General features: G+C 32.3%; 1 protein-coding gene and 1 long non-coding RNA gene across 4 annotated transcripts in view; one reads left to right on the plus strand and one right to left on the minus strand.

Moving 5' to 3' along the window:
• LOC141461421 (endoplasmic reticulum aminopeptidase 1-like) overlaps positions 1 to 16,728 on the minus strand; it is a 60,240-nt gene that overhangs the window by 24,725 nt on the left and 18,787 nt on the right. For 2 of the 3 annotated variants that reach the window (XM_074142501.1, XM_074142496.1), the window contains exon 2: positions 16,398 to 16,478. The exons of the other annotated variant lie outside the window; for it this stretch is intronic. In XM_074142501.1, the coding sequence (XP_073998602.1) occupies positions 16,398 to 16,464 (67 nt within the window). In that variant the 5' untranslated portion in view covers positions 16,465 to 16,478. The remainder of the gene's footprint in view (positions 1 to 16,397; positions 16,479 to 16,728) is intronic. 3 annotated transcript variants of the gene reach the window in all.
• Positions 8 to 8,650, plus strand: LOC141461444 (uncharacterized). The gene is made up of 5 exons (XR_012462866.1): positions 8 to 1,014; positions 4,590 to 4,758; positions 6,218 to 6,307; positions 7,815 to 7,958; positions 8,532 to 8,650. It is a non-coding gene; the product is annotated as an uncharacterized lncRNA (long non-coding RNA).

Consider the following 16,728-nt stretch of genomic DNA (forward strand, 5'->3'; position numbering starts at 1 on the left):
TGTATGAAAAATTTAAATAGAATACCTAGTAATTTTAAAATATTTTAAACCATTTTAAAATATTGAAAATTCTATTCTGTGGACTACATCCAGTTAAGAAGTTTCATTACTTACGTAGTAATAGAGAGTAAACATTTTTGACAGATAATACACTAAACTGGTTTAAATGTTATCAGTTATAACTAAATTTTTAAAAGTAAAAAGGATTTTGTATAGCTTTAATATCTTAAGACATTGTTCATAGCTAAATGTTGAATGTATTTAGTAAACTCCAGAAGTTGTGAGAGAAACACTGTGAATTCTAAACAAATTTTATGAAAACCCGAAGGTTTAAATAATGAGGTTTTCTGCGCACGTTCCTTGCCGACTAAAATTATGAACTAAAAAGAAAATATGAATGAAATGGAGCTGATTTTTTAACCTTTTTTGTTGTTCAGCCAACCCTTACTTAACTTTTTAAGGGGTAAGTTTTGGTTAAGCAGTTATTTTGTTAGTGATAAAACCTTATAATGCTTTAAAATTATCCTTCCGAGGGAAGTTGAACCTCCCTTTCCTTGGGCTTCTAGAAAAAAGTTTCAGGTAAAAAAATTCAGATGTACAATTAAAGTTTTTTTGAAAAAAAAAAACGTAGTAGGAACAGTTTTTGAGAAAGTTAAAAAAAAAATCCATCCTTAAATAAATTGTCAAATTTTAACTTCAAAGATTTTTGGTTTTTGAATTTGCATTTGTAGTCACCCTCTCATATACAAACACAAATTTGTAAAACATATTTTCTCGTGGTAACGGTACGTCAAAACGTGTTATTACCACAAACTTTTTTTTCTTTACATTCTATGATATTTTCCCATAAAAACTTCAGAAATTGAATCGCTATGAATAATCACAATTTAATTTTAAGGAGAACATTGCAATGGGAACTTGAATGATGAATGAGAACTTAAATAAAGCATTGTGATTTGGCAAAGCCTTAGATAAAGATGTTTGATGTTGGCTGAAGAATTCTTATAGCATCAGGTACAGTCTTTTATTGATAGAATCACTTTCAGAGATTTTTGAAATTTAGTAACGTACTAATTAATTGTTAAAAAGTGTTACGTAATACTTTTATTGAATTGGATCTAAGAGTAATTTTTGGAAAATATTGAAACTTATAAACAAGCAATTATTATCACAATTGGAGTGAAAAGTTATGTGAATTATTTGTAGACTGGAATATTAGAACAATGTGAATACAAAGTATTTTTTATTTCAATGAGGAATGAAGTACGTTAGCTAAATAAAATGCAGATGTTTGCCAACATATGGTCTGTGAAGAAGTTTAATAACAGTTGATACGGTAGCACTTCCAGTGATGAGGTTTGGCCAAGAATAAGGGGGCTCCATAGGAAGCACATAGACAACTTTCCTCCCTCCGCCCTTCGGGCAGCGCCAATTCTTCTGCATAATTTATCGGCTGGAAAACTCAGTTTGACTTTTGTGTTTAAATTGGCGATGGTAGGTCGGTTGTTGCCGTGTTAGTCTCTGAACAGACCAGTACAGCTGTCACTAACAAAGTTTTATCTCCTTATTTTGCTAAACGTGGAGCTATTCACTTAATATGCTCCACATAAAAAAGGAAAGCATTCTGTTTCGAGACGCTTGAATTTATTAAAACAGATGAATAGTAAAGTTTATCTCATGTTATTATCTATATTTTATATCTTCATCTATGTTCATTCATCTACGTTTCATGTCTTCTAATTATTCAACACAAATCTGGTGACTGTCACACTCTCAAGAATATCTTTTACGAACTGGAAAGATTTACTAAATGTTAAGTTTCCTTCACTTCTATGTAGTTAAGGTAACCCATACATCAGCAAAAGCTATACTTTAGAAAAGTGTTCCACAATCTTATGTGCGCCAAATTCTACATTTCATTCCAACGCTCACCATATTTATACCATGTATAGTAACCATAGTTCCCATGAGGTTATTGCAGAACATAATTTTGCAAAACTCAGCAACGAATTTTAAAACTTGAGTTTTTTTTTTTTTTTTACATTATCAAAGAATTCTTATTTGATCCTTGCACCAGCAATTTGGTGAAGCACCAAATTATGTATCATATAATTCTGAATAGATTGGTTAGATATGTTAGGGAAAGTTGAAAAATGCATTCTGCATTTATGTTCTCAAATTTTATCTGTACTTAAAAGATTATTTTTTGTCTTTTTATACGATTGGCCATTTAAATAGGGATTGATGTGAATTTCACGTTAAAATTCCTCGCGACGTGTATTGCATAATTAATGATTACAATTTCAGAAACTTCGTTAATTCATGGTGAAATTCGATTTTAAGTTTCTTTCGTACTAATAGTTATTTAGCGAACTATTTTTCTTCGTGTAACATAGTTGTGGAAATTCATTTTAAAAGAAAATGTTTTCAAATTTATAATGTGCATATTTTTCGAAAATGCAAACGTTCACATTATTTCTAAGAATATCAAACTTATAAGTTAAGTTAAACTTACAAGTTTTATAAGTTATAGACAGGGCCGGATTTTCCCATAGGCTAACTAGGCTTCAGCCTAGGACCTCAAGATCAAGAGGGGCCTACATTCAAATAGTTAGCAACATTAAAATTACACTATTTTAAAAACATAACATATTATTTTAACACTTAACATATTGATATGCATCACAGTAGTGATTTTTTTTATTATTTCTCATGTAATTTACAAACTTAAAAATGGCAGGTGAATGGGCCGTTATAAGTGGAATAGCCTGAGCCTCTTTTCATTTAAATCAAGCCCTGGTCTTACACACCCACTTTTCGCAGAAGTAACCTTAATATAATTTTCCTGGAAAATGGTTCTAGATAAAAGTTACAGATCTCCTATGCGAAGTGAGCTTAAAGGAATCGTTGGAGCCGTGTTCGAGAAAAAAAACCCTGATCTTTAACTTCAAATATCTTAAAAACTACTCGATGGATTTTGTTTATATTTCACTTGTATATGGAGACAACTTTTGTCCATAAATATATAAAATTTCGTAAAAATCTGTCAAGTAGTTAACGAGATATTAAGAGTTGAGTTTTCGTTTGAAACAGTGAAATCTTTAACTTCAATTATCTCAAAAACTACTCGATGGATTTTGTTTATATTTCACCTGAATATGGAGACAACTTTTGTCTATAAATGTATAAAATTTCGTAAAAGTCTGTCAATTAGTTAACGAGATATTAAGAGCTAAATTTTGGTTTCGTTTAAAACAGTGAAATCTTTAACTTCGAATATCTCAAAAACTAATCGATAGATTTCTTTTATATTTCACCTGCATATAGAGACAACGTTTGTGTATATTTGTACAAAATTTCGTAAAAATGTGTCGAGTAGGAAATGAGATATTTAGAGTTGAATTTTGGTTTCGTTTGAAAAAGTGAAACACCCGAACATGTACACGGTCAAGTGAAAAATAATTCTACAAAAATCGAAAGCAGACGAGACATTGAAAGCCGAAGGTAGCAACTGGCTGTGGTGCGAAAGCCGAGAGGTCGACTCGCTGTGGACCTCAGATCGACCACAGACGCCACTGTAAATTGTTGATTGCACATGATTACCATTATCATTTGATTACCATGATTATCATTTACACAGAATAGGAGTCTTTGAAAATAGCATTCTTAACTTCTTCAATTGAAAGCTAAATGGAGACACGACGAGCTTTATAACATGCCCTTCTAAGGAAGTGAGCGACTTGAAATCATTAGACCTTTAAGTGCTGCAGCATCAAAGTTTCTTTGTTTATTTTATATTTTTAAGTCCCTCATCCCAAGGACCTCTTATGAGGTCAAGGCAGCAATCTCTAATACGGGAATGACTTTCTACTGCTGATTGGAAAGACCAATCTGAATTTAATACAGGCAGTAGAAACGGCCGGACCTTACTTCCGTATATAGGCTTAATGTAAAAATATAATTCAAAAAACAAGCCTAAGGAGAAAGTTTAGGTCGAATAGGAAACTGCTGCGTCCCGTAACGACCGCTTTTTTACTGCACTAATGGACCAACTTAGTATCTCTCATGAAGCTCATGAGAGGCGAGATGGGTCGAATGTACAGTAGCCAGGATGATGGGACTCAAAGGCAATTTTGTTCATTATTTTCATTTTATTAATTAATTAATTGTAATTAGATCATTCGGGAAGCAATAAATATTTTTTTTTATTTTTCTATTAAGTTACTAAAATATGTTTCTTAATAATGACAAGCTGATGAAAGCTTTTAATGTGCTTATAGTTGTCGTTAGTTATGCATCAGGGTTTATGAATACGAATGAGTTCCCATTAATTAAGAACTTTGGATGAAGTTTGTCGGAAATGCATCTCGACATTGAATACTGTCGTTCAGTAGGAGGGATTACCTTTACGTTTGTATGAAAATCTATAACTTTTATATAAATAATTTTTTTATGAAAATTCGTTTTGTGCGTTCGGGGAGAGGAAATATAGTAATTTATTTACTTTATTTACCAATACTAGTGTAAAAGGACCTTGAATTGAATTTGTTGTTAGGCTTCATAATCCACCATGTTTAATCTTGTTCCAGATAATTGAAGACGTTCTGGTATTAAATAGAGTTGTTTACCTGATGAATCGCAGACTCCTAACAAGATGGAAGGTTGGAACCTCTTACTGGATTAACAAGGAAATGGAATCATTCGGTGGATTGAATCTCCAGTTGATTAAAACTACCAACTAATGAATGCGATTGACTGGTATTAAAGTTTCTTTATTTAATACCGTTTCTGTTAGTTAGACATGTTTCTTTGCTCTATCTGTTGACTGCCTAACGCCAAATAGAAATTTAACTTTGAAAACAATGTATCCTGGAGAGCATAGGTATTGATTGGATTTTTCCTCAGCGTATTTACACTGTTTTCTAATTTGCATCATTCCTGTTGATTTTTTTTCAGTTTAAAAGCCCTTAGCTACTACGAGAATTAGATAGAAAGACGTGACCCATTAGGTCAATTGTTTGCTTCTACTATTTAGAGTAGCAACCTTACTGTACTGTCTGTTTAACTAGATTTAAGAGTGTGGTGAGGGCTCCTGGGTAAATTATTTAGGTGTGGAAAATACTCCTCCGAAGAGCTGATCCTTGAGCCAAAACATCCCTTCACACTGTCATAATAAGTGCTGTGCCGTGTTTTCCTAAACAGATGGGACTGTACAGGTTGTTTGCAAACATAAAGGGCTGGGAAAACTATTTTCCTAGGTTCTTGAAAGGATCGTGAGTTTGAATTGTTCGTGATGAGTGCAGGAATTTCCCTAGAGATACCATTCTTGAGTTGGCTGAAAGATATTACGCTGTGGAAAACAGTGCTACCGTCTGAAGAGAGAGAGATATTCACATGAGAGATGAAATGTACCGGAGAATAGAAATGGAGAACTACAGAGTTATTGTAAATTCCAGCCATTTTCTGTAATATTCGACAAATATTGTGGCTGTTTAACTGCTTATTTAATTAACTTTTTTTTTGCCTGTTTTATTACAATTATTATCATTGGTTAGAGGTAGTCTGCGATCATGTTTAATTTTCAGTATCGGCTTTCCTCCGGAAAGTACAGGTTTTGAGCCTCGAAGAAAATGGTAATGGAAATTTCTTCTCTCTCTTCCTCAATAAAGATAGAGAGAATAGTGAGTGTCTGTGGATGGCATTCTCGAAAAGCGGAACTGAAAAATCCCATTTCCTTTATGTGGAAAAAAATTCGAGGCAAATTATATTTAGGCTGTAGGAAAATTCTATTTTGGGTGAGGTGATGGTAATTTCTTATCTAAAGTACTTGGCACAATGTACGGCTTTATTACCTCTGTAATATATTGATGGAAATTAAATGTTTGTTGAAAATACCAAATTTGAAGCGAACATGTGTATTTTGACCACTTTAGACCAAACTAAACGTGTAGGAAATACATTAAATTTTGATGCCAATTAGTTGATTGGAAGTACCACTTTATTAATCAGATTTTGCAGTTTTTTATTATTTTACCGAAAATGCTTGGAATAACCTTATGACAGGGTAATCGAACGATTGATTATAGGTGTACATCGCCATTCGTCTCGGAAAAGAATAGGTTAATCTCTTTTCAAAATACTATTATTATTTATTTTCCATGTTTATAACGCATTTCACCTACTGCTCAATTTATTGATCAATCTTTGTTAATTCCAGGGAATGAATATAGTGTGATAACGTCATCTACATGAAGCTCTGCCCCAGATATTCTCGACGTTTACGTGCAGGCTCTCGCATAATGTACAGGTAATAATTTAATAATTAATGGTTTCATTTTGAATATACTTAAGTAAACTTAAATTCGTGAAAATATGCTTAATTGTAAAACTTAATCTTAGGCTCAGGGAAACTTAAAAACAAAAACAAAAAATTATTGATTAATAACTTTAAAAAAGTTAGTAATAATATTTAACTCTCCATTGATTCTTGATTCTCAGCTAAATTACACTTAACCTTGGTTCTGCATATAAAATTTGCACTTTGGCATATACAAAGGTATAATCAGGGATGTAATGATTTTGTTTTTGGGGGATACTGCAAAAAATGAATGAAAAAAATGGAAATATCTGCGTTTGGGACAGATATGAAAAGGGACATCATTTTTGTTGTAGATAAATTTTATAACATTTTGAATGTTGAAGTAAAAAGTTACCTATAAATGAAGGCAAGTTTACAGCTAAACAGCAATAGTATTGATTTTTTAGTGAGGGCAAGACCCCTTGTTAACGGTAGGAAATTGAGTAAGCTTCTCTATATACATAGTAAGTTTGTCATAGATTGGGGAGAGACAGTATGAGAGAATGTTATTACTCTCTAGATAGAGTGGGCTGAATTTGGAAGGGAGACAGAGTGGTAATGATGAGAGATTGTGATGACGTAGCCAGGGGAACGTTGGGTGTACAGTTGCCTTGACAACCAGAATAATGTTGCAGCTGGGTCCTGCTCAAGCACTACCGGACTCCACTACCCTCACTTTCAGCCCTTTATTATTATTATTATTTATTATTTATTATTTTAACCTTTTTGCTATTATCTTCGTAGTTTATAAGCCAAAAAGAGAAGGAGGAATTCTACTGTAACAGTCATTGCAGTTAATACCACTTGGTGGATAGGTTGCAAAATTTAGTTTACTCCTACAAAATCTCAATAAATAACCATCATGGTAATTATATGGTTGAATTTCTCGTCTAGAATGTATTGCAATATCGGAAGTTATGTTGTGCCTAGTAAATTTTATAACTACAAAGAATTAAATTTTAACTTTCTTTATAAGATTCTATGTACAAACTTAGATTCGCAAAACTGTTGCAGAAGAAACGCTTGAATTGGCAACCCAAACACTCATTCGTACAAAGTAATAGTGATGTGTGGAATGATTTGGTTTAAGCATATTCTATGTTAAAACTCTGTTGGTCATTATCCAACAATCTATGAGCCTTGAGAGAAATCAGTGATAGTATGAGAGAACACTATCCGGAAGGAGGTAATACACTGAAAATGGCTTTAGACGTTAAAGATCTAGATGTAGACGTGCTTTAAGTAAATTAGATACAAACATGAACTTAAGGAAATTACATGGATTCTAATGGCGATTTTCTTTAAAGCGGAAATTAGCGCCCTCCCCAATGCCCAAGTTTCTCCCTTCCTTTCCGAAACTTTAGTAGTATTACGAAGTGGTACTATGTACTAGTTTTTAGAATATGGTTTCTAATCTGGGTTAGCTGTTACGTATTGTATTAATTATTGTTCATAGGTTTGTGCTGATGTGGGCAGTCGTTGAACAAATCACTCTTCTCCTCTTTAAAGAACCAGTTGGCTATTCTATGAAATGAGCCTGCCATTCAAGGACTCAGAACAGAACACATCGTCTCACATCCAGCCTGTTTGCGTAGCAATGGTTAGTTCGTATGAGGTCTTAGCATCTTGAGTCCAGAGAAAATAATACCAATAAACGACTGGTAAAAAAACCTTGAACTTTGCAAAAAGGAGATATTTCTCATTTTAGACTTATAGGGGTAAGGTACAATAAGCCACTTTTGAATGCGCTACCAACGGAACAGAGTCCATACCTGAATCTAATTTAATCTACACTAATTGCACACATGTAGATCTATAATTTTTGTTTGAAAAATTTCAGGAAAATTCTCTTAAGAAATTTGGGGGATTAGGTGGTTTAGGCTCCCATTTAAAGTTCTATTTAAGAATATTATAAGTTTCGAATTCGCCTAAATATTAATTAGAATCAAAAATTCTGAATTTGAAAAAAAATCATTCAGTTGTTGGCTATTTTTTTGAATACGCTGCACCATTTATTATTGAAGTTTGTATACAGACTAAATACACGAAGGCTTGACAATTTAATTTAAATTTCAATGTTTTTATCTTATATTTTTCTCTTCTTAGTGCCATTATTAAATATCCACCATTAACACTCAAATTTCAAATGCCTGACATGAATGTACTTTTACAGAAATCTGAGAGTAATGTTGCGGTATGATGATCATCATTCTTTCTAAGTCCGGAGTGTGTTACCAACATAAATTCTGAGAAAGATGACATGAAAGTACTTCCTTATATCAAGAAAAAAAGGTAATAACATAAATTTTCCTTTATCAGCCCTAAGGATTAAGATAAAGTTCTCTTCTGAGTGTGGTTGTAGATTCCTTTGGCGACCCTGATTTATTTATTTATTCTTATTACACCATCAGAATGGCAAACTTACAGAACTTCCTAGTTAAAAAAATTTCTGTTTAGAGAGGAGGGTGATTTAGTGGTTTGGAGAGTGGACTTGTAAGCGCGAGATTGTTAATTTGTTAGACACTTTTAAAATTAAATAATATGGTTTCCCCTCTACATCATTAAAAACTCGTCTACTTCCCCTAATTTGATATTGGACGTTAAGCCCTGTTTGAAAAAATAGTCTATTACTACCCCTTATATTCCTTAGGACTTGATATTTTAAAATTGAATTTCGATTATTAAAAAGTACTTAACCAGTTTGATACACTAATTATATGATCCTTCAACATTTTTAAAATTTCACCGTACTAGTTGATTTTTTATTTAACCACAAATTTGCGGACACCTAAAGATTATAGATTAGTCGGTTAACAAGCCAAATCGAATTCTATGAGAAACCGGTAAAATTTCAGAAATATTTTTTAAAACCAGATCATAAATTTTATTATAAGTCGTTTTATATAATAAAAAATTTATATAAGTAAAAATTTATTTATAGAGAAATAAATGTCAAGAAGTTGCTCTTGGGTCAGTTAGATATCGATTACAGAATTTCCATTCACAGTTACCTTCGCTATGGATACTGTCCCCTAATTTGCAATCTGTGTCGAGCACAATTTCATCTATTCATCTATTTGATTTTCTCTCAATTCTTGAAGTTAACGGTATCAATAAATCTGAAAAAAAAATGGAAGTCCTTGCAGAAAATAGAGTTTTGTTTTGTAAAACATCTGTATGAAAAGTGTCATTTCCCAACTAAAGAGTGTACCATGAACCTTAATTTAAAGCCCATCTACTTTTGACTGCTATTCGTGCGGTCATAATTATGATACCGAAAGCCCAGATTTCCTCAATCAGTATATTGCCTAGCGAAGGTTTCAAGACTTTAATTAAGGAGAAACGATCTCAGATGAAATATTGATCTATGGTGGCCATTGTATGTCATTGATGCTTTTCATGAAAGCTGACGAGTCCACTATAAGTACTCGTGCACTGTCAAAGATATCGTTAATCATCGTAGCTAGGACTTATCCTTGAATTCCCATTAGTTTGTCTATCTATAGTTCTTTAATACATAGTCCCTTCTTTTCGATCGTTGTGACCTTCTTTAGTGACGATAAATATTTATTTTTCAACGGCATCGGTCTATTTCAACTGGCGGGAAAAAACAAGTGTATACCGCTATTTATATTTCATTGAAGGAAACTAATCGTATAAAGAAAATAAATCTATTCATAACATATGCAATAGTGAAAGAGTCGTGTGGGTGTTCATAACGGAATTTTACTGCAATGAGAAGCAGACATTCTTCTGGTATTGCCACAGGGTAAATGAAAAAGTGATGATCTCTTATAATGAAGTTATGGCCCTCGGCAGTATTTATGAAGTTAGCTAGTAGGGAGCCCAGGACCAATGATGCCCCACCAGTTGATTTTCCTGTAATTACATTTTCTAAAGTGCACTCCCCAACCTGTGTGACTTTAAATGAACAGCCTGTCGAAACGTTATTAATTTTTTTTATTTAATGTTTAATGATTATCAAAGAGAGAGCCCGCTGGCGGCACGTTTCATTGCATCTCTTTAATAAATCTAGTAACAAATTTATTAGATTTACTGGTTCAATTTTAATTCTGCAAATAATGAAATCTACTGATTTTATTTATATTGGGTAATTTTTGCAGTGTTTTGAAGCCTTCAAAACGTGTTTTGCAAATCAAAATAAAAATTATTAAACTAAATCATTAATTAAATTAAATTATTAATTTAAATCATTAAACATTAAATAAAAAAATTAATAACGTTTCGACAGGCTGTTCATTTAATGTCACACAGGTTGGGGAGTGCACTTTAGAAAATGTAATTACAGGAAAATCAACTGGTGGGACATCTTTGGTCCTGTGCTCCCTACTAGCTAACTTCGTAAAATCAAAATAAAAAGTCTGACGATAGCATTAATTTCGCTTATGAGGGACGCTTTAAAGATAATGAATTTATTTATATGAGAGTGTAACACAAGTTAGTGATACTTTACTGCTGATTTTTCTGCAATACATTCCATTATTTACCAGCTATGTCCGCCAAAAATGGCATATTTGGCCCTTTTTTCAGTTAAATATCATCTCTTCAAAAATAAGGCATACACGGCCACAGAAACCGCTTCTAAAATTAATGAAGTTGAAGTAGTAGGCACTAGGGGCCTGCTCAAACCACTTCAGAATGTTTAATGAGAGTGGAAAGAGTTTCTAGAATGTAAACTTCATCCAGGGCATCTTTCAGCATCAGTTTAAACCAGGGCTAGAAATATGTTCAGATGGAAATGGTCGTGTCTTACTTGTTTACAAACCCATCATGCCTGGAAGCTAATCATAGCCTTCCTTCTCAGCTTGACTCACGTCACTCAGCTCATAAAGTTTGTAAAATTCTTTTCCGAAATTCACGTGACTTGCGATTAAAAGTAAACTTATTGCTTTAATGCGAGCAAAAGCAAACTTGATTACATGAGGACAGTCTGTTGTATACATCTAGCTAAGTGAAAGATTTGAGAAAAAAGTCTTGCAGATCTCATGATGTAATTTGAGCTAGTGCCTCACATCGAGCAACTAAAACCGAACGGTTATAATCAATTATTGCTGAAAAATATTCCTCTTTGATTAGAAAAAAAAATGTTCTTACAATAAGATTACTGTTGCACCCGACATGCGTCACCCTTCTCCCTTATTTGATCTAGATTTTCTATGATGACCATCTTTTCCCCTCCATTGTTCATTTTTCACAAGGTAATAGTTTTACAAATAGAGGACAAATGAAATGGAAGAATATGTAGTTTTTTTTTAAACTCTAAAGATAATGCTGGATTCCGAAAGGAGCTGTTGGCTCATAGGTAGGTTTCAATTTTATATAGTTTTTTTTTCAGTCATCCTGTTACTTAACGAAACCAATCTAATAAATTTTTAATTTCGTATTTATAGAATTGCAGCAAGCAATTCCTCATTTCTCTTTACCAACATTATTCCTCATTACCACATTATTATTTGCAGTTACAATAATGAAATAAGGAAATAACCGTTAATTGTATTAACATCACCGAAAGCAATAATTGTGTAATTAAAGACAAGAAGAAGGAATAATAAAAAATCTTATTGTTGAACAAAATAAGAAAAAGAAATGTGTTATCTTACAACAAATTTGTTCAAGAACAGTAAGTGGTAAATTGTGGTGGAGAATTTCTTTCTTTCAGGCACCACCAACTCTGGAAAGCGCACCCAGTATGTTTAGTGTTGATTAGAGGAGAGGGGTCTTTTCTCCCCCAGTAATACTCTTCTGAGGTAAAGTTCCTTCCCCATTTCTAGTGAATAGTCACTATCAGTTTCTGAACACTCTACAGGACTGACTGTTAAGTTACATACAATGAAACGTTTACAACTTAGGAACTCGTACCAGGCTAATTTCAATTAAAATCTTTGAAGATGAAAGAGTTTTCTCTCTTTTTTCTACAAATAAATTTTCTTCATAGTTGTTTCATGATCACGTACTTGCCGTTAAAAGTATCGGTTCCGGTTTATTGGTTATTTAAAGGGAAATAAGTAGAAAATTCATTTGCATCTCATTTCCTTTATCGTAAAAGCGGAATTATATCCAGAATTCTACGGTTCTTCTCTTACTAATGGGAATAGGAAGGTTCTTTTTTTTAAAAAAAAATACTGTTTGGATGTGTGAGTGATTAGAAAAGTCTGTTGTTCTGTGTGGCAGCATATCTCAAAAAAGTTTTTGGTCTTAAACAATCGCTGAAAGTGTCCCTTTTCTGAACATATTTTCTAGTTATTTTTTGTTTTCTCTCTCTAAAACTATTCCAACGATTTTCTTTAAACATTTTCTTAGGAAGAGTTTTTGGGAGATTTGAATGCTTAAGCAAGGGAAATGGTTGTAAAAGTTTTAGGCAGATACATGACAGGGCTGAAAGCTCCGTTACACATAAGCTACTGTAGTAGCCGTTACATCATAATTCTTAACCAGATACTTGTATTGCCCCTACCTCCTATTTTTATGGGCATGGTTTAATAATGTTCAGACATATCGCCTGAAAAGTATTAATAAGAATGGAATATCTAACTAACATTCCAAATTAGAAGATCAGAGCCTTCACTTTACTGGTTAGATTTTTGGACGCTTGCTCATAAGTCGTTGCAATGTCGTTCTATAAACTTTAAATTCTCTCTACTACATTATTTAAGTAGGGTGAAGTAAGTTCTTCTCTAACTTGCCATATTAATATAGAATATCTAAAAGAATATTCCGAAAAGGAAATCAAATTCTGAAAAGGAAATACTACCTGTGCGTATATCTCACAAGTGAATTTGAAAATAAGAGTAGATGAATCATCGGTGATGGAATACCTAACCGATTTACACACTTGGTATCACTTCCTCATAAGACGTAAAAGTATAAATATTTCTTGAATTTATATAATATCAAAATTAATATCAAGTTCCAGTGACTTGTGAGATCGGTCAAGTACTGCCAGTCTGTCCGAATGTGACGCTAGATGTGGCGACTATCGAGTGGGCAGCACCAACAGCGGGGACAGGCTTTAACAGTGAAAGTAGACCTACTAGCTCACATAGTGAAGCAACTGGAACACCACATATGTTCCTTTTATTAACTCGATTTTTTTTTTGTAACATAGTTTCCTAATTGTCCCATAGTGAATGGGTGTGTTGAGTGAATTATTTTTATTAATTGATTTTTTTAAATTTGTTGCTTCGATCTGATCCAAATTTCCAAATCTACATGACTTGGTAGATATCTATAGAATATAATCAGTTTGTATTTATCTTCACACCATGCAGTCGGGAACCTGCACTTCTATGAAAATTTACACTTCATACTGTTGCTTCATGATCCAACCACCTAACTCCTACAATGGCCCTCAGAAAAGTTGCTGTTAACAATATTATTCATGTGAATTATACAATATATATTCATATGAAAAGTTAAATTAGGAAACCGAGAAAATCATGGAAAACTGAAACCAAATTTTTGTAAAACACCAGAAGTCTAGCCCAGTAAGGCGCCATAGCTTTGCAGACCAGTACAGCCAACTATATTGATGAAAGTTATTAAAAGTGGGTTGACAGAATCTATAGATTAATGCAGAATAATATCAACTCATTAAATAAATGCCTCGGTGGGAAGTATTGCGACATGCAATACAATAAACAAGCGTTGTATATCTTCATTTAATTTAGGAAAAACATTTTATTGGTTATCATTGTCTTTTATGTAGGTTTAAAAAATAAATACTAAATCAAAAAGTAAATTAAAAAGAAGAATTAAAAAGTAAATTAAAATTTATTGTTAATAAATTCTATAGTCTTCATTTATTTGCTAAAAGATCGTATATAATATTCTAATAGATTATGCCGTCTCCCAGTCGCGTCAAATAAGTTTTTTGTAGTGTGTGTGCATTAAATGGTGCTGAAGTATTCAATGTAAAGCATCTTAAAGTCTCGGAGGAGGATTACCACGTGATTTGAAATCCAATCTCCAGCCCCTACTACCATGACACACCAAACTTCTCCACTTTCATTCATCTCTGGCAGATACGTCATAGTCTTTCTTAATGTCAAGTTCCTTGTAAAAAAAAAAAAAAAAAAAATCATTGCAGCTTCTTTTATTTCATTCATAAATTTTACTAAGATATAACTTTGAGATTATTTCCATAGGAATGGTTTCTATCTTAACTAGCTCGTTTGAACAAAGAATGGATGATTAAGAGATTGAGTACATTTTTATTTTGAAGATATAACAAAAATTAGTTATCTTAGAATTATTTTTAAAAATCTGCAAGCTAAAAGAAAAAAATCTCTGGAAAGAATCGTCAGACGAAGTCATTAACACTTAGTAACTAGTACTATTTCCTAGACCTTTGATTGTAGACCGATTGAATTTTAAAAATAGCTGAATGATTTACTATAAAATTATATAGTTTAAAGCTATTAAGATAAATAAAGGTCCTTCAAACGGACGAAATCACTTGTCATTAATAATTGCTAGGTAACTGATTGACTTTAAGTTGTTTTGAATAAAATAGTGTTGAGTAAAATGGCGTTTGTATTAGTGTGTAAAAATATATAATGAATCAGTTGTACGAGCATGTGCTTGTGTTTATATATACTTCTGCGCATATACCTTGACTGGGCAATTAGAAAACCTGATGAAGGTTTCTGCAATTAGTCCGAAATGTTGCGACATACTGCTAGTAGTTAGATAAACTTGTATAGACAAACACATACTAAGTGACTAAGTGTTAGTGAGCATAATGTACAAGTTGACCCGGTTCTCTATACTTTCTGACTAGGTATCTATAGGTTACATTGAATCTGACCATTTCACTGTCCAGTTAAAACCAATCTGTATGTTTTCACAGTTTTTTTAATTCATTTGTCGCCTGAAGCAAAATTATGAATAAAAATTCAACTTCCTATAGCGTTTGAGTAGTTTTTTAAATTTTTTATTCTCCTAATGTAATTAACGTTTATGCAGTTTAATTTCAATTCTGACTTTAACGATCCCTGCATGCTGGGAGAATTTTCTCTTACTAGTATATCTCTCCGAGTTTCTAAAACGTTTTTAACTTCTAGCACAAAATGTCCTAATCGAATTTCTCCTCGCAAAAAATTATTCAAATAAAAACATTCGATCTACTACATGCAAATAGTGTTGGGGAGATCAGTCATTCTCTCTCCCAAAAGTCCTTCTTCTTGATAGAATTGTTTCGAAAAACATTTTCAAATGAGTTATACATCACTATGAGTATGTACCGTACACAGGTGTAACATTTTTTTTAATTCGTGTTTTAACCAGGAAATGTTTATTTTGAGTCCCACTTTGTCAGAAAAAGTAGTTTGTATAAAAAAATGATCTGTACTCTGTATGAATTTTGTGTGATATCTCAAAAAAAAAAAAAAAAAAAAAAAAAAAAAAAAAAAAAAAACCAGAAATCTATAAACTTTATATTTCAATTTGATACTACCAGAGGATCTCAGAGGACCAGAGGATCCAAAGGATCTAAATTTTACCAATTATTATTTAAAACAATGTTTAACTATTGTATAAATGTTACAGTCTCGATGAATGCAGATATCCAAACTTAGAAGTATTATGATAAGTACTCCAGCTCGTTATTTTTACATGGATTCTTTGAAAAAATATTCAATTTTTTGTTTTTATTATTAAATAAATTTCGGGGCCCTCTAGAAAATCCATGTCCCGCCATAAAATACGCGTCTGTATCCAAAGTGAAATTAAATAAAAAGATTGCAGCATAATTTATAATAAGTTTTATTGCCTAGCATGATTGATTTACATTGCAATAATTAAAAAATGGGTGCATTCATCTAAAAAGAAAAAAAAAGAAAGAAAATGGAGAGGGATAAAAACAAATGAGTGTAATTGTGTGTTTTAAGTGAAAGATAAGGAAAATAATGAGTACTTGTGAAATAAATGTGATGAAAATTTAAAATAGAAATTTATTGTGTAAAATGTGAAGGATTAAGTTATAAATTTGAAATTCTATTTAAATAGATATATAATTTACCAGGATGGACAAGTCCATTGGGGGAACCCTTGTCCATGGGTTCCAGCTGAATGGATTCCGGCCTCATTTTCCATAAGTGTTCTGAAAAACAATTAGATTTTCATTTTGTAAAAACTATTTACAAAAAAAACTGAGGACAAATCTAGTGTAAAAATTCGTGACTTTGTTGTTTACATTACATTAAGATTTTAAAGGCTGTAATAAATGTGAATGCTGTAGGGCAGCCTACTGAGGCTCACCGATTTATAATTTCTAGCAGTAACCTGGTTCTGATAAGTGGTAATAATAATTTTATTCTAGAGATCTAATTAAAAAAGAGAATTTAAAACTC

This window comes from Rhodnius prolixus, unplaced genomic scaffold (genome assembly GCF_049639745.1).
Source record: "Rhodnius prolixus isolate KJV_2025 unplaced genomic scaffold, Rpr scaffold_6, whole genome shotgun sequence".
NCBI classification, from domain to species: domain Eukaryota; kingdom Metazoa; phylum Arthropoda; class Insecta; order Hemiptera; family Reduviidae; genus Rhodnius; species Rhodnius prolixus.